At 32.7% G+C, this 21,856-nt stretch overlaps 2 protein-coding genes and 1 non-coding gene across 3 annotated transcripts; 1 reads left to right on the plus strand and 2 right to left on the minus strand.

Moving 5' to 3' along the window:
- Window positions 1–9,174: 9,174 nt before the first annotated feature.
- On the minus strand, window positions 9,175–11,771 carry LOC105141758 (uncharacterized). The gene is made up of 3 exons (XM_011049104.1): window positions 11,036–11,771; window positions 9,769–9,954; window positions 9,175–9,668 (listed from the first exon to the last, which is right to left on the minus strand). The coding sequence occupies exons 1-3, from the start codon at window positions 11,591–11,593 to the stop codon at window positions 9,381–9,383; spliced, it is 1,032 nt and encodes a 343-aa protein (XP_011047406.1). The 5' UTR covers window positions 11,594–11,771; the 3' UTR covers window positions 9,175–9,380.
- A 3,961-nt stretch (window positions 11,772–15,732) lies between these two features.
- On the plus strand, window positions 15,733–15,814 carry TRNAS-GCU (transfer RNA serine (anticodon GCU)). Its single transcript has one exon. It is a non-coding gene; the product is annotated as a tRNA-Ser (tRNA).
- Window positions 15,815–17,852: 2,038 nt separating this feature from the next.
- LOC105141759 (transcription factor MYB46-like) lies at window positions 17,853–20,421 on the minus strand. Its single transcript, XM_011049105.1, has 2 exons — window positions 19,800–20,421; window positions 17,853–18,562 (listed from the first exon to the last, which is right to left on the minus strand). Exons 1-2 carry the CDS (start codon window positions 20,093–20,095, stop codon window positions 17,875–17,877), a joined length of 984 nt encoding a protein of 327 aa, XP_011047407.1. The 5' UTR covers window positions 20,096–20,421; the 3' UTR covers window positions 17,853–17,874.
- Window positions 20,422–21,856: the final 1,435 nt, after the last annotated feature.

Consider the following 21,856-nt stretch of genomic DNA (forward strand, 5'->3'; position numbering starts at 1 on the left):
CTGATGATGATGGTGTTTATCATGACTCGGTGAACACTTTCTTTAGCTTTATCTTTTTATTCCTTTCTTCTTTTCCTATGTTGAGTAATGAATTGGAATTGACAATGTGCAATTCACAAGCTTTTCTTGCCTGCTTGGCGGTTTCTGATTGCTTCTTAGAAACGGATCGAGCTTTCGTGTTCATGGAACCTCATATGAGTGATAGACAAGCTTCTCAGGTTATTCGATAGCTGGGTTTTCAGAATTCGAGGCCTCTTTGGGTTTTCCAGTGGTAATTGGTTCCTTGGAATGGCTGATGTGTTGAATTTAACTGTTCCTGCACGTCACAGTCAGTGTATGCAAATGCGTCTTAATTTAACTACAAAAACTTTTCTATTTACTGCCGTGTAAGCAAGTCCTATACTGCATGCTCATAAACGTGTAGTTAGGTCGTTTGTTTCTATCCATCTTTTTTTAAAAATTAATTTCAGTATCTAGACTAGTTATATATATTTTAATTAAAGGTCGTTTGTTTCTATCCATCTTTTTTTAAAAAGGTCGTTTGTTTCTATCCATCTTTTTTTTTTTTTTAATTTCAGTATCTAGACTAGTTATATATATTTTAATTAATTAAATTTTAAGATTAATAATTATATAAATTTTTAATAATGCTAAAAAAATTTAAATTTATAATTATTAAAAAATAAATTTAAAATCTAATCAAGCTATACAAATAATTTTTCTGTACTTTTTCGGAGTGAGAAAGTTTGTGGTAGAGGTTTTAATGTTTATAGTGTTGCTTATTTTCAAAATTGTATGGATATTTGTAATATGTTGGATCTTGGGTTTCTGGATTCTAAGCTCATCTCGGTTAATGAGCTGCTTGACCGAGTCTTCTACACTGAGGATTGAAGTATTACTGGTTGCTTGATGTTTGAGTTTTTATTTTTTAAAATATTTTATATTTAAAAATATATTAAAATAATATTTTTTTTATTTTTTTAAAAGTATTTTTAATATCTGTATATTAAAATAATATAAAAAAATAAAAAAATAATTTAAAGTAAAAAAAAGAAAAATATAATTTTTTTAATTTTTTTTTAAAATACAAAAATAAACAAACTCTTAACTCGTATTTCATGGGTGAATATTTTTTAAAAAAAATTAAATAAACAAACTCTTAACTCGTATTTCACTATGGGTGAATATTTTTTTAAAAAAAATTGAACATGCAAGTTTTTTTGATAAATTCTTCTACATAAAAAATATTAAATGTAAATAAAAAAACTTATATACATATTAAAAAGCTCATACATATAAAGATAGATTATTTTGATGGTCAAAATTAAAATTAATGTTTGTTTTTTTTCTTTATCGTCAAAATACAGTGATCTTTCTCCCTCTCTCTTCTTTCAAATTAGAGAATAAAAAATAAAAAAATAAATTTTTATATTAAAATTAAATTGTAAAAATATTGAGTGGTCTAATAGATATAATTTGTAAAGTCTAAGAACTAAATTAAATTTTATGTGTGAACTTTGGAATAATCATCTATTTATTGTGTCTTTTCTACTTTAATTTCTGTCATTTGATTTTATTTTTAATAAATAAATTTGGTTTAATCAATTTTTTATTTGACTTGAAAAAATTAAATGCAATCATGAAAAAAAAATTCGACTATTAAATTAAAAAAAAATTTAAATAGTGGTGCGTGCAGAGTATTTTTGCCAGAATTTTGTATAATATAATTTTCCGGAATGCTATGTTTAAGCATCTTGTATGTATAGAAGTTTGATCATAGAACTTCACGTCTTCAGTTTAATGAACTGGGTTTGGACTTGAGACTGGATACGCCTTGACAAAAGCCACACATGTTTTGCTTATATTTTTTTTATATTCTTATTTTGATTTTTTTAATATTCTCTATTTAATTTTTAATTTTTTTGGCATAAAATAAAATATGTCGATCATTTTCCTTATTTTCCTTATGTAGTCTTTTCTTGTCGTTTTATTTTTATACCATCGTATTATTAAATTAATATTAAAAAATCTATTTGATAAAAATAAATTATAAATTTATTTGGTTTTTTTTTATAATTCAAATAATTAAGAATTTAGAATAAGTAAAGAATATTAATAAAATCAAACAACATATAAAATATGTATAATATAGTGAAAATTAAAAATAATAGTCTCCAAATCTAATCTCTAACTACGCATAGCATGCACAAAAATGTCTGTCATTGTACAAGCGATAGGATAATTATTGTTAACATCTCTCTCACTCACACACACACACACACAAACTCACACAGACAAACTAGTGCTTGCATTAAAGGGCGCCACCATTAATACAGCTTGGAGATGCCGAAGCTTGCTCCTGTCCACCAACGTTGCTCCTTCCATTTATGGTATACATGCATGATATTATAACCTAGGCGACATATTTAATTGTGATCGTGCAAACTAATTTGCAGTCAATGCTTTCATCTCTTATGTAGTTTTTAGCTTTCTTCCACTCAATCGCTGGTTAATTAATAACAAAGGATCACGTACATTACAAAACAAATTACTGCCTAAGTGCACTCACTTCCTTTTCATTTAAAGTGACATATATTTACTAAATCAATTCTTTCTTTAATTTGGTGAAATTGTCGACAGCTATACTCCAGTAGAATTGATTATACACATAAAAAACAGCCTTTTAAAATCACATGATTAGTATTGAAGGTGGAGTGTGTATACATAATTAAGTAGCATTAATTAGGTTGAGTGTGTACATAATTAAGTAGCATTAATTAGGTACGATGCATGCAACTTGATCGAGCATATCATCTAGTTCTTACACCAGTTTGTGAAGTGGGTTGAAATCTACATTACTTAAAAATTTGATTTTTATTTAAAATTAATTTTTTTAATATTTATAAATTATTTTGATGTGTTGATATCGAAAATAATTTTTTTAAAATAAAAAATATATTATTTTGATATATTTCTAAACAAAAAATACTTTGAATCATAATCGCTACTAAACTCTTATATATCCCATGTATATTAAGCAAATTATAATATTAGACCCCATAAGATAAAACTAAATGAATAAATATGTTAGGATTATTGCTATTAATGTGCAGCAATCATTTGCAGCTTACCCTAAGAAATAAGGTTGCCATTGTCAAAAGCCTACAATGGTAGGTGTGTAGCCAAGTTGCACCAACCATGGTGCAACTCATATGCTACCACCATTAGTGCTACAAATTATGCCATGATTTATGGATTTTGTCTTACCATTGATATTTATAAATAGAGGTATTATTTGAGAGCAAAATGAGAAAGAGAGAGAAAGAGAGAGAGTGGTGAGTGTGTGTAAGAGAATAAGAGAAAAAAAGGTGTTGTCATTGCAGCAGTGTGTGTGAGCTGGGAGTTTAGTTTAAGTGGGTGTAATCCTCCTCCTTTATGTATTTGTTTTTGTATCCTTTCTCTATCTCTAATAATATCGACTCTCCCGTGGATGTAAGTGATTTGCCGAACCATGTTAAATATTATGTCAGTGTGTTTAGCCTTCTATGAGCAAATATCAGCACATCATAGGTTCAGATTCCTCAAAAATTGGTATCAGAGCATATGGTTTAAAGTGGTGTTTGATTTTGCTAAAAAATAAAAGTTGTCAAGATTATGTTTTGACCATACCACTGTGTAGAGGAGGAAGAGATGAAGCTAATGGTGAAAACAAGGTCAAAATAGAACATGGTCGTACGCGTCGTCATCAAACACGGATGAGGTGGCTGGCCACCCGCACAGACACGTGCCACGCATCTCACTCGTCTTCTTCGCCTAGATGGGCTAACCCGACCAGAATACCAGATGACCCGACCCACGTGGCTGACCCAGATAAGGATGACATCATCATGACGTCAGCATGCACAGGTGGCATGCCATGTTAGCGCCCAGTCAGCAGACATGTCAGCACAATGGGACCCACTTGCCACGTCATTAGTCGTGAGCCGAGAGAGAGACGAGCCAAGCTGAGTTGAGTTAGTATCGAGCCGTGAGCCGAGGGGAAGGATTCAGTGTAGTTGATCCTACGTGCAACCGGATCTGAGATTGAATCTGAGCTGCTGATTAGGCTAGAATTATTTTAATCAAATCTTAGTCGTCTGAAATGTGATTTGGATGATTTCAAACTTGTTTCTAGCTAATTTGATCGTTCTAGATGTAATGGTATGGTCTGATCATTGAGATGGTGACCGAAAGTGGTGATGGTGAATTAATAAAAAGAGTTTGCCCGATTAGGAGGCATCTGAAGGTCATCATGATGGTCGATGGAGATGAAGAAGAAGAAATCACACATGTTTGTCCAATTACATATATTGAACTACTAAGTGAGGAATTTTTAATTGCCTCGAGGGAAGGCAAAATTAGGGGACTCTAGACACTTGATCACATGGACGATTTGAGATGGAGAGTGAAAATCGATAAAGGTCAATCTTGACGTAAGCATTGGTAGTCTCACTAGATGTTGAGAAATCAGTTATGAAACCAAAATATTCCATATCACTTGCAAAGAAAAGCCGCGACAATACTAGGAAATGGTTGTATATACAAAAAGACAGTACAATGGATATATATGGTATAATAAGTTCTGGCTAGGAGATTGAGTTTTAAACGGGACCAGTATGACCCCTCCAATCTTTCCTGAGAACTTACTTAGTTGAAGGATTATCCATACGGTGCTCTTTCTATATATGTAATAGTTTGTAATGAAACTGTTGAAGACTAGCAAGATGACGAAACAAAGAAATAGTTGAGTTCTATATGATCAAGGATCTGATGGAGTGGTGATTTTTTCAAAGAAGTTAGATTTGGTGACTGTAATTTCTCGAGGGAAGAATTGATAAAGACCCCAATAATGAAAAAGAAATACAGCAAGAGGTAAAGATTGACACCTTATTTTGACTTGGATAGGTGTTATGACATGATGAATTGCTATCAAACATAAGCAAGGAATAACTATGACATGATGAATTGCTATCAAACATAAATACAACAGAAATTGCACGAGGGCACACTGAGATTGTGCAGGAGTACCCGTAGGATCCAACGAGGTACCGTAATGAAATAATAGGTATAAGGAAAAGAAGTGTTCCCTGAAAAAGCTCAGAGCAGAGACTGTGAAAAGTTGTACAACAGAAAGTCTCTTGTGCTCTTGATAAAGACAATAAGCAAGGACCTTTCCAATGCATGCAAGGATGGAAAGATAAGCTGTTGCAGAAGCACCTAATTGAGGGGGTGCAAACACCTGTGATAAAAAAATAACCGCCTATGATGAAAGGAGAAGACATCAAAAGAGAAGGTGTGAGGGCTATGAGATAAGCACAAGATCAGACCGTCGCATGACAATGAGCAAAGACATCTTAAGAGAAGGTGTGAGGGCCATGATAGGAGCCCTAATTATAGAACACTCCAGAGTCGATGTGATGGCTAAATATGAGTGGACAGATAGATAACCAATGAAGTGGCTATAATGAGTATGGAGACAAATATAGGATCGACTTTTATGGATATTAACCCTATGCTAAAGATCAATGAGCTAGAAGACATTTGCTTTCGACAATAAGTGGGTGATTTGTAGAGCATTAAGACGCGACTGCTATGTAGGAGCAGAGGGCATGTGTAGGTTCCTGAAATAAGTTGATTCTTGTTAAGGTGGTGAGCTCGATAATCACATTGTAATGCTGAAAGTATGAAGACAGATATGGATCAACCTTTAATGGGCTGCCCCCATGGTTAAAGGTGGAGAGCTACCTAGACTCTTGAGACTAAGAGTGAGAGACTCATGGAGAAGTAAGACATGGTTTCTAGGGTGGAACAAAGGGCAGACGCAACTCCTAGATGAGTAGATTTTTGGAAGAATGGTCATCTCATGATCATATTAAGATACTCAGATAATGATTATCACACTTGGAAAGAGAAATTTCTGTTTGAGAGGGTATTGTAAGCCTTGGTGTAAGGTTTGAAAAATCATTCTGGATTGAGCACGGTTGATATATTCGAAGGGGAATGTTGTTTTAGAGACAAGCGTTAACACTCTTCAAATGTAATGTGGAAGACCATCTGGTTGAGGTGATCCTTTGGTATGAGCAAGGGTGTGCTTTGGTAACTCTGGTGATTGAAAGGTTTGGCAAGTACCTGTAAACTTGGCTAAAGATGCTCTCAGAATGGCAAGCTTAGAAAAACTGTAGGATGTAAACATATGCTGAAGAAGCAAGAGGACAATTGCTCATATGAATGACAAAAGAGGTGATTGTTAGGATTGTTGTCATTAATATGCAGTAATCATTTGCAGCCTACCCTAAGAAGTATGGTAGCCAACCATTGACAAAATGGTGCAACTCATATGTTGCCACCATTAATGCCACAAATCATGTCATGATTTGTGGATCTTGTTTTACCATTGATGCCTATAACTAAATGCATTATTTGAGAGCAAAATGAGAGAGAGAGAGAGAGAGAGAGAGAGATGAGTGTGTGTAAAAGAATAAGAGAGAAAGAGTGGCTGCCAAGAACAGTAGCCTTGCTGCCATTGCAGAAGTGTGTATGAGTTGGGAGTTGAGTTTAAGTGGGTGTAATTCTCCTTCTCTATGCATTTTTTTTTTGTATCATTTCTCTATCTCTAATAATATTAACTCTTCCATGGATATAGGCGATCTGCTGAACCACGTTAAATCTTGTGTCAGTGTGTTTAGTTTCCTATAAGCAAATATCAGTATATCATAAAGTCTAGATTTACTAAAAAAATACACTGGTAATAAGAGCATCAAGCAAAAAACTACAATAAAAAGAAAGCATTTAAACAAGTTATACATAAATAGATGAAACAATAGTATAAATTAACCACTGAAGAGGCATTGCTTGCTCAATGATAGCTGAAGAGGAAAGAAGTACGGGGAAAAACCTAAATTATATATAACCCCTGAATCATTTTTCAATTGAGACTCTAAAGTATCAGAAAAAAAATAAAAAGAAATAATCTGAATTGAGTTTTCCATCTAAAATACTCTTTATATTTTTTAATAAAAAAACATCAAAATTCCGAACAAATTGACTTCATTTTTTACACAGATAAATGTATAATTTGAAAACAATTCATTGATAGATAGTTGGAGAACTCAATTGAGAATCTTTTTAATATTTGAGATCCTGAGACAAAAAAATATTTTTTGACTCAATTTATAATTTCTATTTAGTTGGGGGACTTAATTAGGTTTGCCTAAAATTGAAACATGTGAGGTGACTCAAATTATTTCACAGGAAGGGCTAAGGAGATTTATTTGGAGGTCTCGGTCATTTTACGTGTAGGAAAAGGAGATAAAATCGGAAAAAACTTTTTTAATGTATTTTTAATTAATAATATTTTTTAAAAAACCTACCCCACAAATACACGTAATTCACATTTAATAGATTGATGTCATGGTCATGTAGTCGTGCAGTCATGCTAGCTATTATTATTAATTTGAGATGATGAGTAGAGATGCTTATCGAAATGTATTCCTAATAATCAGATCATAGTGCTTGAAGATGTCGTAATCAATCTTTTCAGGTCCTTCTTGGTGTTGCTCGCTCCACCTTCTATTTGGCATTACTAAGATGAAAATCGTGATGATATTGTAAAAAAATTAGTGGTTTAGAATTAAAGTTTATATAATGTATAATTAGTTTATTTTTTTAATAATTTAATTTATTTTTTTAATTAAAATGATCAGTGAATAGTTTTTGATATTTGATAAATCAAGATAGCTTATGATTGATACTTATAAAAGATTTTATTTAGTAAATTTAAAGATGTTTTTTGATGTATTTTTTAGAATTTTTTTTTAAAATATATATGTAATATAAAATAAAGATTTTAAATTTATCATTTGAAGGATTTACATGATATATATATATAATATTTATTCTTCTTTACTTTTAAACATGTAAATTTTTTCTAAAACCCATCACATTATCATCAAAATATATATATATTGATGATAATGTGATGGGTTTTAGAAAAAATTTACATGTTTAAAAGTAAAGAAGAATAAATATTATTTACCTTAACATTTGAGGTTAAGAACACTTCATATCAAATCACATTAATTTTTTCTCCATAGCCGAAACTTGATTTTCACTATTGCAACCCCATAAGATTTGTTTATCAATACACATAGGATGGCTTAGAGGTTTTCAACCCCTCGGGTGTGCTAAATTTCAGCAGTAAATATTTTGAAGACACTGGCAGGTGTGCTTGAAATTATAAACTTGCCGATGTATTGTTGCCTTGCCCGATCTCCTCTTATATATTGTCATTATAACTACATCAATCCCAATAACATGCAAATTATATATAACATACTAACGTCTTGATCGGGTTGATTGGATTTTTTTAAAATTAATTTTAAAAAGAAATCATCCAGAAATAAAGCTGTTTTTTCTTTAAATAAAAATAAAAATAAATTTAAATAAATTAACTTATACAATCTATAATCCAAATTTTAAATAAACTTGGTGTTTTACATTAAGAAAAAGAAAATAAACACCAGCTAATCTTTAAGTGCGATCTTACCTGAATTGTACACTGATTTTGTCAGCATGGCATTTAGATTTTAGTGCTCAAGGAGAAGTTTTGTTCAAAAAAATATCCATGATTTAACTCAGGCATATGCTTATGTTAGGTGCATATACTCAGTCTTCATGCTTTCTGGCCTCTATCATTGATGCAGGCTGCTAAGTTTGTTGTATAATAAAATTGATTCTGTGTGTGTTTGTATGATATTATTTCAGGTGGTGGCGTGGTGCCCTCCCAACTTACTGTCTTGCAACTGGACTCAGAAAGGAATATCTTGTATACAATTGGGCATTATACAAGGAAAAAACGATTACTTTTTAATTTTCTTTATCTTGGATTAACTGTGTCTAGGAGTAAATTGTGATGGATTTGTAACTTAGGTTAGTCATGAATTAAGTCAAGTCAGGTTTAGTTCTAGTAAACATGTCATCTTTCTTAAGTAAGAGTCCTGCTGGAGTTTGTCAACAAACATCTTCAGGTTCGACACAAATTTTGGAGCTAGGATCATAAAGCAGAGAGAAATCTTCCGAAGTGTTAATGCAGGCATCTAAACTCAAGCAACCTGATTGTTCACGCACTGACACAAGTGTATAATTGAGAATCTCCCACTAATTCTTTGCATGACTCTCGATCTTTCCTTAATTACAGTTATGTCTACATACGAAACATATCGGTAGATCTTGCGTTATGCTTACGAACACGTTTCTTACCATTTATATTTCTCTGATCTTTAATCCTCATATTTTCCAGCACATGAAGAATTTTGAACACTGTGCAACAGCAGACAGGATCATCAAGACATAGTGCAGGTGCTATTATATACTTGGGTACGGTGCTTCTTGTCATATGCACCATCAAGGACCAATAGACACGCAGCCCGGTGGTGGAATTCAGGCTTGATAAGATTCCAAACTACTCGAAAATTTGATCTCAAGCTTACTCGAATCACTATCGGCAATCCATTTTCTGATTCTAGCATGTCCTGCATATTTGTTCCAGCACCATACATCGGTTTGTTCCTGGTTCCCACAAACAATTTGAACAACGTTGAACTATGGCTCTGAGCATATAGTTTTGAGCCCTGCCAAGTTACAAGAGCCACAACAAACATTGCATTATAAACGCAGAAATTGAATATCGAAAAAATGGTTCATGGGATTGTATTGAGTCACATATCATACACGGGACGTTGCGAAAGTGAGGTGACCGAATGACATTTCCAAAACTGGAGGTTGAATATGAAGGCCAAAGAGCTTAGACTTGTTTTCTATCAATAGGTCAATGGAACAATTGCAGTTCAGGATCTTAGTCGTAACACCATAGCCGTCTACTCCTTCCGCTAGTCCAAATAGCCGAATTCCCGCTATCTGCATCAAAATTTTCTTGACTTTTGATCCAGAGTGAATTTAAGAATCTGATACAGGTTTATCTATTTCTCTAATAACCAGTCCCATCTTTCAAGCTACATGTAATTTGTCTTATAAAAATAGTTGGCAAGTGACTGTTAAAAAAAGCGTAAAATTACGAATAGCTTTATTTTTGCATTAAGAATTACTGAAAGCTATATTATTGTTTTTAATTTTTGCTCAGTGTAGAAAAATTCTTTTTGCCAAGGCAAGGAAATCGGTGTTTCATTATTGATATTGCGTGTAACAGAAAGGAGATCTGAAAATATTTTTAGTCTCAGGTATAACATGGGCCCTTTTGGGTATCAGGCTGCTAGTTTGATCCAAAACCACAGTAATGCCTTAATCATGAAACTCATTTCGCTATGTGATAGGTTATACCTAGGCCCAAAGCTAAGATATGATTCAGGCTGAGGCCTAATGGCTATAAGTAAATCTTTTATAGATTTTTTAGCTGTCTAATAATCACTTCAACCTTAGGATTAATTGTTCAGCATACTCCAACCTTAGGGTGTTATTATGGAATTTTACTAAACTTCTTTGAGAAAAGAGCACCAAAAACTCAAAAAGAAAAGAAAAGACGAGACAAAAAGGAGCCTCTAGCTACAGTTGGGTCACAAATTTACCTTTCTGTATTGTGGAAGCTGTTCGAGGAAAGTACGGGCTAGTTAGTGGCTATGGGGCTTCTAATTGAGCAAAGCTTTAAAGTGGGGCATTCATGGACCTATCGTTATTTTAGTAGGCTGCTGCAAATACCATTTTGATGTGATAATATGACGGACTGTTTGTCTTTTCTTTTCGGGGAAACTGATGGAATCTAAGGTTAGTGCCATTTCTATGCAACAACTTACGCTAAATTAAGAACTGGGAAGTGTGTGTCATAGGTTATTTGGAATTACATGTTTTACAAGATCATCTAAATTCCCATGAAGTGATCAATCAAAAATAGAAAAATGATAAATTAAATTTTCTTCTCTGTTCGACGGTAACGTATGTACATATACGTTAAAGATCAAGAGGAGAGAAAAGATCATGTCCGTACCTTGATTGACGTCTTAGGTTGTGGAGGTTTTGTAGCAGCATAAAAAACAAGCAAAGCAACGCACAAACTCAACACAAGTCTCCAAAATATTTGCAAAGAAACCCATGCACATGAAGAACTCCTCCTAAAAGAACAGTATCTCCACCACCATCCACCTCTCTTCTCATAATAAAGATCCTCGTCTTCTTCCATCCCTTCATCTTCATAACCACCATCACCATTAAATCCATGACCATCAACAATGATCAAACGATTTACCTCATTGTTCGCGGGCTGATCACTAACCTTCTTCTCAATGAGGAAAGAGTTGTTTGATCCACGAGAGGACGAGTAGCGAGAGAGGGTGAACCTTGAGACCTCAGGGTTCTTGTTGATGAGTATAGTATCGGATCTTGTTGGTGAATGGAATGTGGATTCGATAATATTATTGTTGGTCTTGATATCTGCACTGTTTGCATGGGAGATGGTAGATGGACTTTGAACATAGTATGCACATGGGTAGGATTGAAACAAGGTTTCTTGGTCTCCACTGTCCATTCTATGAACGTGTGCTGGCATCGAGAGTGAGTGGTGTGTGTGTGTGTAAGAAAGTGGAGAAGATAGAGGTGGCTGTTTCTGACAAGAGATGGAGGTTTTAAGCTTGACAGACAAAATTGAAGGATGCTCCCTTGCTTTTGCTTTTGCTTTGGCTAGTTTGTGAGTATACCCTAAGCTTAATAATCACTTCCTCTTTGGTGGATTAGGCCATGGATGATTATAGAAATTTCTTTTGGCTAGTGAAAGTAATATAAATTTACAATTAAAGATTTGAAGAATGATGATAAATTGGATAATGCATCGCTCAAAAGAAAAGTGTCATTTGACTATCATCTTCTTAATTTAAAGTAAGTTTGGCGATTTTCCAAGTCCACGATTACCTCCCAATGAGGGACACAGAGATTTACGGGAAAAAAACGTTAAAGTAAGGGTTTAAGACTGCAAACAAACAATTAATTAAGCCAAGTACGTATAAACACAAAGATTGATCATCAAAGACAAAGAATGACGACTCACATACTATAAGAAGCAAGAAGTCTTGTATAAGTTAAACAATGAATCTCTATTGAAAATATAAATGCTAGCTAGCTAGCTAGCTAGGTAATTAACAAAATCAATTTCGTGTAATTCTTTTTCGTTTTAAGCACACAATATTATGATTCCTGGCTCCACGATATCATCATTCCTGCCGAAAGATTACAGTAGGGAAAATAAAATTGACCGTTAATTGCGGGGGCCTCTTCGCCCTAGAGTGCTTATTTGCTTTACACCGAATCGTCTCTCTTTTACCATGACATCCTAGGAACGATGGCAAAGTAAGCACGCTTTAGCATTTCCTTCCTCTCTTTTTAAGTTTTAATTGTCTTCTTTTTTTTCATTTTTTTTTTCATGCGCAAAAGCTCCTGTCTTAGCCAAAAAGCGGATCCAAAAGGCATTTTTCAATAAAGAAAGAGCACACACACACACAATATATATATATATACTGTGCAAATTGTGATGGAATATCCCTTGCTTTTGAAGAGATGATGGATTGAAATACAAGAGTTCCCATATATGGTGATGATTGAAGGTTATGGTGTGGAAGTTGATAAATAATATATTTGCGTAGCTGTTGCTTTTTTAGCACGACGTTATGGATTGCTGTTGCTACTGTCATCATCATCGTCGCATCCAAAAATATTGTATAAATCTTTCTTGTTCAAAACTAAATCAATTGTGGACCTCCTGTAGTTTATTTTCGTTTGTCTTGATGATAGTATTAGTCGCTCTTGTAGATTTATATTAGTTCAATTAAATTACTCATTCGTAACACCACTCTCTACTAAGAATAACAAGCTAATTGGGTACTCGTGAGTCGATTTTTTTTATATTTAGATTCTATTTATTATTTATTATATAAAAAATTTAGATATTTATAAATTATTTATTGGATTTTGAGTATCTAATAAGTATCAATTATGTGCCATTATTTATGAATTAATAAAAAATAAAATAATTAATATATATTTTTGGTTGTGATTGAGTGGATTTCAAGTTAAATTTAATAATATTCATACTCTATTTATTATCCATCTAATTCAAAAAATATTTATTTATTTAGGTTTGTTATCTATTGGATTCGCCAGCCCCCTACTTTTTAAAAAAATAATAAAATAAAAAGTATAAAAATTAATCATCAAATACAAATAATGACGACTCACATACTATAAGAAGCACCAAGACCATGATCTATATTCCGGAGGGAAATTTGTTTCTTTTAGTCCATTTTTTTTTACTCATGTAATTATTTTTTTATGTTTTAGCAAAACATGTTTTTTTTTATTTGTGCCATAATTTATTGAATAAAAACTAAAGATAATTACAATAAGCATTCATAAGAATTTCAATGAGAAAATAATTTTTGCACACTCATATGAATAATATACGAATAATAAATTTGAAAAGAAAGCTTGTAAAAATATCAAAATTAAAATTTATTAAAATAGATATTTTATTTTTTTGAATATTAATGAACAAAAGTTTTAAAACTCTTGCATATTAAGTTAATATATAATTATTCATGATGTAAATTTTAATCTTAACATGAAACTATCACCTAAATGGAATTATTTAATATCATTTCAATAATTTTATTCTAAAATCAAAAAAAAAATTAAGGGTTATTTTTTTTAAAATGATACTTGCGTTCAACTCTATAAGAGTGGGTCCCCCAACCTAACCCAAAAGAAAAGGCCTAAGTGCACAGTCTTTGAAGATTAGGCCTACACACTAGATTTGTATTTTTTAGGTGAACAATGTGTCATTTATTTTTTTTTAAATGAAAAAATTTGATAAACGACACATCTTTCTTTAGTTTATGTTACAATCATCTCTGATGTTTAGAAAGTTAGGGATAAAACAGGTTAGAAAGTTAGGGATTGTGTTTTAAGATTCTAGAAACTCAAATTTCAATTTTTTTCACCTCAAATATCTCAAAATAATCTAAAAACTTTTATAAAACCATTTATAATCTAAAAATATTTTTTAATTAGTTTAAAATCATAACTCAAACCAAATTAAAATAAAATTCACAAGTCCTAATCTATTTTCCCTGCATATTTGAAAACAAAAATTTAATTTCATAAAATCAATTTTGAAATGCATCAAAACATCGTTTCAAACTTAATATCAATTTTTTTTAAAAAAAAAAAAACGACGAATTACATACGAGAAAAGACATCCACAATTTGCATCCCCCACTTGATAATCTGTTTGCCAATACAAAAGTCTCCTCATGACTTCCATTCTCTTCTCAATCCATGCATTGAATCTTAATTAAAGACCAAACCCCAATCATTATTTACGGTATCTCTTCGTCTTGCCTCTTGATAATGTCAATATTGTCTACTGATACTTCTCCATTTAGATCAATTAATGAAACAGTGACATGGACGAATTTTATTGAAAATATCATATAATTTATTGATGATGAATCTGCTGTGCTAAATTATGTTTTTAAATGATTTTTAAAAGTATGTTTAACTTAAAAATATATTAAAATAATTTTTTTACAATTTGCATCCGTGTCACATGATAATCTGTTTGCTAATTTAATTAAAATAAGAAAAAGAAAAAAGCAATTAAGGACCTCCCAACTCAAAAATCGGTGAACAACGAGCAACTTCAAAACCTTCCTAACAAGGAAATCCTGAGAGACAGAAGGTTAGCCATACACCCAAAGTCCAAGACAGAAGAATATTAGGAACAGAAAATTTTGGAAACCTAAAATAAAGAGATGAAGCACTGCTGGGTGAGCTCTGAGTTGATGGATTAGGACTCAAATCTGAAGTTGCTGGAACAACCAAGATATCAATCTTTTGTCCTGCTTGACGGTGACCAGGCCAGTAACGACATATGAAGTAAAAGTGGCCGTGGTTTTCAAATGTGACTCTATCGGAGCCACTGGTGTAAGTAGTAGCATTGCATGAGTAGCTTCCATCTTGATGCATAATGTACATATGTAGGATCTAGACCATGTTCTTGTGACCTTCAGGGAAGATCTGGAATGCAAAATCGAGCTTACTAATTTTTTTAATCTCACCCTGAAATTGTTTAGACAGAGAGATGAATGATATCTCTATTGTTTTTTGGTAACATTGCGGGAATATGAACTACTGTGATTTGCTAATCTGCCCTTATCAAAGTCAGCATCAATATGCTTGTCTTGACAATGGATACGCCAAATACTGGGAATTTCATGAAGGGGAGAACAAGATGACTAGAAAAAAAAAAGTAATTACAAAATTAAAAATAAGAAGCAGCATCAATATTTTCTAAAAAAAATAAATTAAATTTATTTTTTTCTTTAAATTAATTTTTTTTCAGATTATTTTTATGTATTCATATTAAAAATAATTTTTTAAAAAATAAAAAAATATTATTTTTATATATTTTAAAATAAAAAATACTTTAAAAAACAATCATTATTATATTCTTAAATACATAAAAAATCAAGGGGGCTGGGCTCATGATGGTGAGCAGGTCCTAACACCTAACGGGCTAGGCTACCAACTTTTCGGCTTCCATTGCCTTTTTCGGGATAGGCCTTGTAAGATTGGCATGGCCTTGTAGTTAAAGTTATTACAGGAAATAAAATCAGCCTAGCCACCATCTCATATAGCGACGCTTTGGCCGAGTGGTTAAGGCGTGTGCCTGCTAAGTACATGGGGTTTCCCCGCGAGAGTTTGAATCTCTCAGGCGTCGCAACTATTTTTATACTTTTTAAGAGAGAACTGGAGGTTGATTTTCACTCCAGTTAATGATTAATGAGATGGATTGCGTGAACTTGTTTCGTCAAACCCTAGGGATCCTTTAGCCTCATTATATAGCTAAACTAGAAGTTTTGACATACTCCATTTGGGATCAAATGAGTCTGAGAAGCATATCTTGACAGTTTATTTAATTCCCTAATTAATCGACGAAAGTTCGTATTCACAATTTGACACGTTTAAACAAAATCGCAGTATAAGTTTTCTCTTTTCTTTGTGTTTTTGGAACTTAAACAAGGTTTTTTTTTTCTTTTTTTCAATACACAAAACAAGCAACGGTATATATAAAAGCTTTTAGTTTTTTAAATTTTTATTAACTGCATGCCTAGTGGCTCGTGCTCGATGAGCTTGTAGCTAAGGGACTCCCATGCCCCCTTCAGTATCTACCGTTATTTCTAGCAATATTTTAGCTTTTACTATATATTTATACCCGCAATTTCTATTTTTATTTTCAATAAAGTAATATGTATACATTTTTTTTTTGACATGGTTTTATAGAAAAAGATGAAATTTTAAGTGAAAATTAAAAAAAAATTTCATAATCCAAATGAATAACTTTGTTAATATATTTCACAAATAATTAAAAAAAATTACTACAAATTATTGTTAACTCATCGATAAAATTACATACAATATTATATCCGTGATATTTTATAATTATAGATTGATATATCAACAGATAAATAAAAAAATCGATAGTATTATATATTGTTTTTCTATTGATGATATGTTAATAAAATAAAATAAATAATTTAGTTTTTTGCATGTATTGTTTATTAGTAAATTCATCGATATATTTATTATTAATGAACTCACCAGCATATCATAAATTATCAACAAAAAAATTTTCAAATGATTATTTTTATTTATATATCGATAAGATAAATTATGAGTATTAACACCAACAAAAATTTATATTATTAAAAATATTAAATCTGATAATTACATACATGCATTCTTAAAAGCATGCTTCAACAACTAGTTAACTTTCTTTAGATTGTTGTCAGATCCACGTTGAAATGGTTTCTAAGTTGAAGCTTTAGCTAATTTTGATCACGCAGAGACATTGCTCTACCTTTCTGAAAAAGACAACGTTATTTTGAAATTCGTTTAATTATACAAAGAATTTTTATATATATATATATAAAAAGTCAAAAGTGAATGTATTTTAATTTAATTGCTGAGTGATGAATTGATGTCAGATTTAAGTAACTTAGGATTACATCTTGATGGATAGATTGAAGTTCACTAGGTCTCCCAATAATAATAATAATTTAATTTAAAAATAATAATAATAATAATAATTTAATTAGCAGGAGCACCTATTAATTAATCACACATGAAACGTAGAGAAAGAATCTTTGACTGTATGTAACTTGTTTCGTATTAATTGGCGTCTATTGTTTGCATAAAGTGTATTACATTATCCATCTCATCTCCACTAACAACAACCTTCACGCCCACATTATTTCCTTTTCAAATTCGTCCATACAACTACAATTCGCCAGATATTTACCTTTGAATTTCTGCTACCTCTATTCACATTTCTCTTCAAGGTAACGATGATCATGGCTGCAACTCGTTCCAGGAATTGGCCCAAAGTGCCTCGAAAAGAAACCGATGATCCCACTACAAACGAAGAATCTCTTTCCACCCCTAATCTCCACTTTCGCAATTCTTATTGCATGTCTCACCGACAATAAAGAAGCATTCACGTATATACTTCTTTCACAGCTGAAGTAGAAAGAGCAGGTTCGTAGAACAATATTGATGACCAAAGCAAAAAACGGAAATTAAAAAAAAAAAAAACACTTTTCAGGATTGAACCAAATTTAAAAGTATGCGCAAAAATTCCTAGGAAATCGTATGGATAGCTAGGGTAGCTTTATGAGAGAGAATGGAAAGGGTTTTGTTTTTTTAATCCTTTTCTTCTTTTCTTTTTTTTTTTTATTTGAGGGAGGGGGGGGGGGGGGGGGGGGGGGGTAAGGTAGGCTGTTATAAAGCTTGGAAATCAAGGAAAGGAAAGGAAGATATGTTTTCCATTAAACCCTCCAGATCCCATTCTCCCATTCGCACGTTTTCTCCTTGCCAATGATTTTCAAGCCCCAACATGTCCTCTACTTTAAATGTCTGATCAGTATTATTGAAGCAAGTACTATCAAAGTGGTGGTTGTCGTTGCTGCTGCTTTTCACGCCAATTCTGTTATTACTCACTGCATTATTCTCTTCAATGCTTCTACTCTCAAGTGGCGGAAGAGAAAGATCACTTTCTAGCCCTATTTTATTATTACCCTCCAAAATCCCGTAATGATCGCCATAAAATCCATCTCCCATACCTACCTGTGTTAAGCATGGGGACATGTCAAATAAACTTGCTGCGCCCCTCACATCATAGCGGTTACTGAGCACGGTGAAAGGATCAAATTGGTTGCCTGTGACCACACCATGCATGGATATGGATGGTGAGGAAGATGAGTCCTTGCATAGAGTCATAACGTCATGATCATGCAGGGGCATGATATTTCCTACGACATGATCTCTAGGTTCTGATGAATCAGTACTATCGTTTGGTGAGGATGTGGAATTGCTGTCGATCTTGAATCTTTTCTTTAATGTGGAATTCCAAAAATTCTTTATTTCGTTGTCTGTCCTTCCTGGAAGACGCGCCGCAATTTGAGACCACCTGCATTGTTCAAAATACATGATTATAACGACCACATAATCCACATATATAACTACAAACTATATACATATATAAGCTAGCTTCTTGCATAGAACGCATGCATGTTGATATATATATATATATATATATATATAGGGGTGAAAAGTGGAATGTAGAACACACGCTTATTTCTAATTCCTACTTGTCAGAATATTTTCTTCCTTTTTTCCCTGTTGTTTCTGAACTAATTCTACCAGGCAGAAAGGAAAACCCTAAAAAAGGAAGCAAGTTGTGATCAATGCGTTTCTTTTTATTTTTGGTGTGCCGGGAGGGTTTTTTCGGAACAGTTCATTTGAATTTTCCGTTGGTAAAAATGTTTATAGCCATGGGACCAGTTTGCATTGACTTAGAGATAAGCCAAAATCCCCAACCCCCCTCCGCCCCCGGCAAAAATCCCGAACACAAAATAAGTGCTGTGAGAAATAATTAGCCATAATTGATTAGACATTATGATTTATGGGTGATCAAATTAAATGCAGCTGGAGATTCCAAATAAGAGGATATCGTAATTTGTTAATGGTTTTGCTCAACTATGTCATCCGTATAAATCAACCAAATGTATGAAAAGCCATGTGTAGCCTAAAGCGTCACAAGGCTGTTAGGCCAGCCCGAGCACAATTTGATCAGGGAAGAGGAGGCATCAAATTTACCCACTGGAGCTAGGAACAATGGCGTCCGATTCCAGTAAATATATAAAGAGATCAATTCGTAGTTTAACATATAGACAATTCCTTAAAGCCTCTGCTAGGTGAAACTAATATAAAGAGAAGGCAAAAATGTTCAATGTTACTATACATGATATTCACTTAATTAATTTCCACATATGTCTGGGAGGTTTTGATGCAGGTGCATCATGAAACCAATGATTAATTAACATTATTCCACCTCGTCTACACATTTGTTACAGCTGGTATACTACTCCCTCTTGTGAATTTACAATTTAACTAGGTATAAATTAAGTAAATTGTTTAAGTAATTGCTAGCTTCAATTTTTCTTTGTTTTCTTATCCATGATCGATCCAAGAGTATCTTTATGTAAGTACAAAATGGAACGGTGCCAGTACTTAATGATGCCAGGCAGCTGGGAAAGATGACATAGATTATATGTTAACATAATTAAATTGATCAGGCTAAGCTTTGTACTTCATTAGCTTTAAGTATATAGCATTATTCGGTTGACCGGAGAAAAAAAAAATACCTATTGCCAAGAATGGAGTGTAAATGAATGATAAGCTCTTCTTCTTGAGGAGAAAATGCGCCGCGCTTGAGGTCAGGTCTCAAATAGTTAATCCAACGCAGTCGGCAACTCTTGCCACACCTATGCAAACCAGCATTCCTAGCAATTTCACTCCAACACCCCTGTCCATTAGTTAACATATACTTGATGAGCTTCTCATCTTCCTCTGGTGACCATAAGCCCTTTCTAAGTTTGGCCCTGTTCATATTATTATTGACTGGTACTCTATCTCTGGCCATTAGATCCGGCTTCCTCATTGTGTTTGATACTCTGATGATAGGCTAGCTAGCACTGGAGCTTAATTTGTTCTCCTTGAACTGGTTTGATGGAGATAAGATAGAGCTATATAGGTAAATGATAAATATTGTTAATTTGTAGTATTAGAGAAAGAAAAAGGAGAAAAGGGAGGACGCTTCATGGGGTGGTAAGAGTGATGATGACTGTGATGGTTGTGGGGTTTGCTTTAGAATAAGAATATGACTATGGATATGAATATGAATATTTAGAGAAAAATCAAGAGAGAGAGAGAGAGCATGTGTGTCTGTTGTTGGTTGATGGGTAGAGTGGAAAACGGAGAGGAGAGGGATCTGCCTCATAGAGAGAGAGAGAGAGAGGAATGGTTGGTCTTCTTGTCTTTGACTCTATATATTGTCTTTTTCGATGCATTTTTCTTCACTCACAAGGTAATCATCATGTGTGTATGAGACAGAAACGATTTTGCTTCCACTTCACATAATGCTCTCTCTCTCTCTCTCTCTCGGTTTATACTTCTAAAACACGTGTGGCTCGAGATTGAAAGGGAAGAGAGGCACAAGTACTTTTAGTACATTTTCTCTTGCTAGGGCAAAACTATTGTTGCATACAAATTCGTTAAATGTTTGTCTGTTGAGCTTGATTAAGATTACTACCTAACGTGAATCACATTCAACCACAACCTCTTTATTGCCCCAGCTAACTGCCAAATAGTATTTGCTTGTCAAACAAATTATAGACCCATTTCCCTACTAGCATGATATGCACCGAGAAGATAACTTTTTTGCAGCACAAACATTTTAGTTTGCCTAAAATGCTCATTGTGATCATGCAAATGATATTAGTTTTTCATAAATTTAAATTTAACAGAACTAAAAATCCTTTAAAATTTTTTTTAAAAAAATTTATATAAGCTCAAATATAGTTAACAGAACTAAAAATCCTTTAAAATTTAAAAAAATAATAATTATATAAGCTCGGATATGGTAGCTTGAGCTCATATTAGGTGTGTTGCCCAACACTTTTGATGTTTGGCATATACCCCAGCACCCATATGGGCTCGAACTACTAGGCTTAAGTTCAATGTATTTGAGTCTAGATAGTATGTTTGAATTTATTTTTCATCTTTAATAAGGTTGGACACCTTGCTCGAGCCCAACATTTTTTTTGAAAAAAAATTAGGACATTACACGGTCCTTCATTATTTTATACTATTCTAATATATATTATTTTGAGTAGAATACAATTCAAAATATCATAAGGATAAAAATACATTTTAGCCTTTCATCTCCATAAAAAAAATTAAAAAAAAAACCTCATGGGCTATAAATACACTATGAATCTTTGAAACTCTCAAGGTTCACAATCTTTTCATTCTTAATATTTTAACATATATATTTTTGAAGTTTGTTTCTCTAAAATATTATTAAACTTTCTCTCTCTGCAAAGTTAATAATTTAAATATTTGAGAGTCCCCACATCTATTTAAATCAGACCTTGGTAACTTAAGAGTAAAATCAGACCTTGCCACCCTAAGAATTGTTAACATCCTTAGTAACACGCATTACCCTTGCATCATAGCCCTTAGTCACTTTAAGCGTTTGTAAATAATTACATTAACTAGAGAAGACTAGGCAGAAGAAATTCATAAGAGTCCCTTGATAGATCGTTTGCACTATTGTGATGTTCATATACAAAGTTGGTACTTCAAATGTATTTATCCTACCTACTATGAGATGGACACCAATTATCCTAATCATCATTCT

Source organism: Populus euphratica, unplaced genomic scaffold, assembly GCF_000495115.2.
Source record: "Populus euphratica unplaced genomic scaffold, PopEup_1.0 scaffold127.1, whole genome shotgun sequence".
In the NCBI taxonomy this organism is placed as follows: Eukaryota; Viridiplantae; Streptophyta; class Magnoliopsida; order Malpighiales; family Salicaceae; genus Populus; species Populus euphratica.

Coding starts and splice junctions, on each gene's coding strand:
- LOC105141758 (XM_011049104.1), bottom strand. CDS start 11,593: ATGCCAGCACACGTTCATAGAATGGACAGTGGAGACCAAGAAACCTTG. Junction 9,955..11,035: donor AACCTAAGACGTCAATCAAG/GTACGGACATGA, acceptor ATTTTGATGCAG/ATAGCGGGAATTCGGCTATT. Junction 9,669..9,768: donor TCACTTTCGCAACGTCCCGT/GTATGATATGTG, acceptor GTAACTTGGCAG/GGCTCAAAACTATATGCTCA.
- LOC105141759 (XM_011049105.1), bottom strand. CDS start 20,095: ATGAGGAAGCCGGATCTAATGGCCAGAGATAGAGTACCAGTCAATAAT. Junction 18,563..19,799: donor CACTCCATTCTTGGCAATAG/GTATTTTTTTTT, acceptor TGAACAATGCAG/GTGGTCTCAAATTGCGGCGC.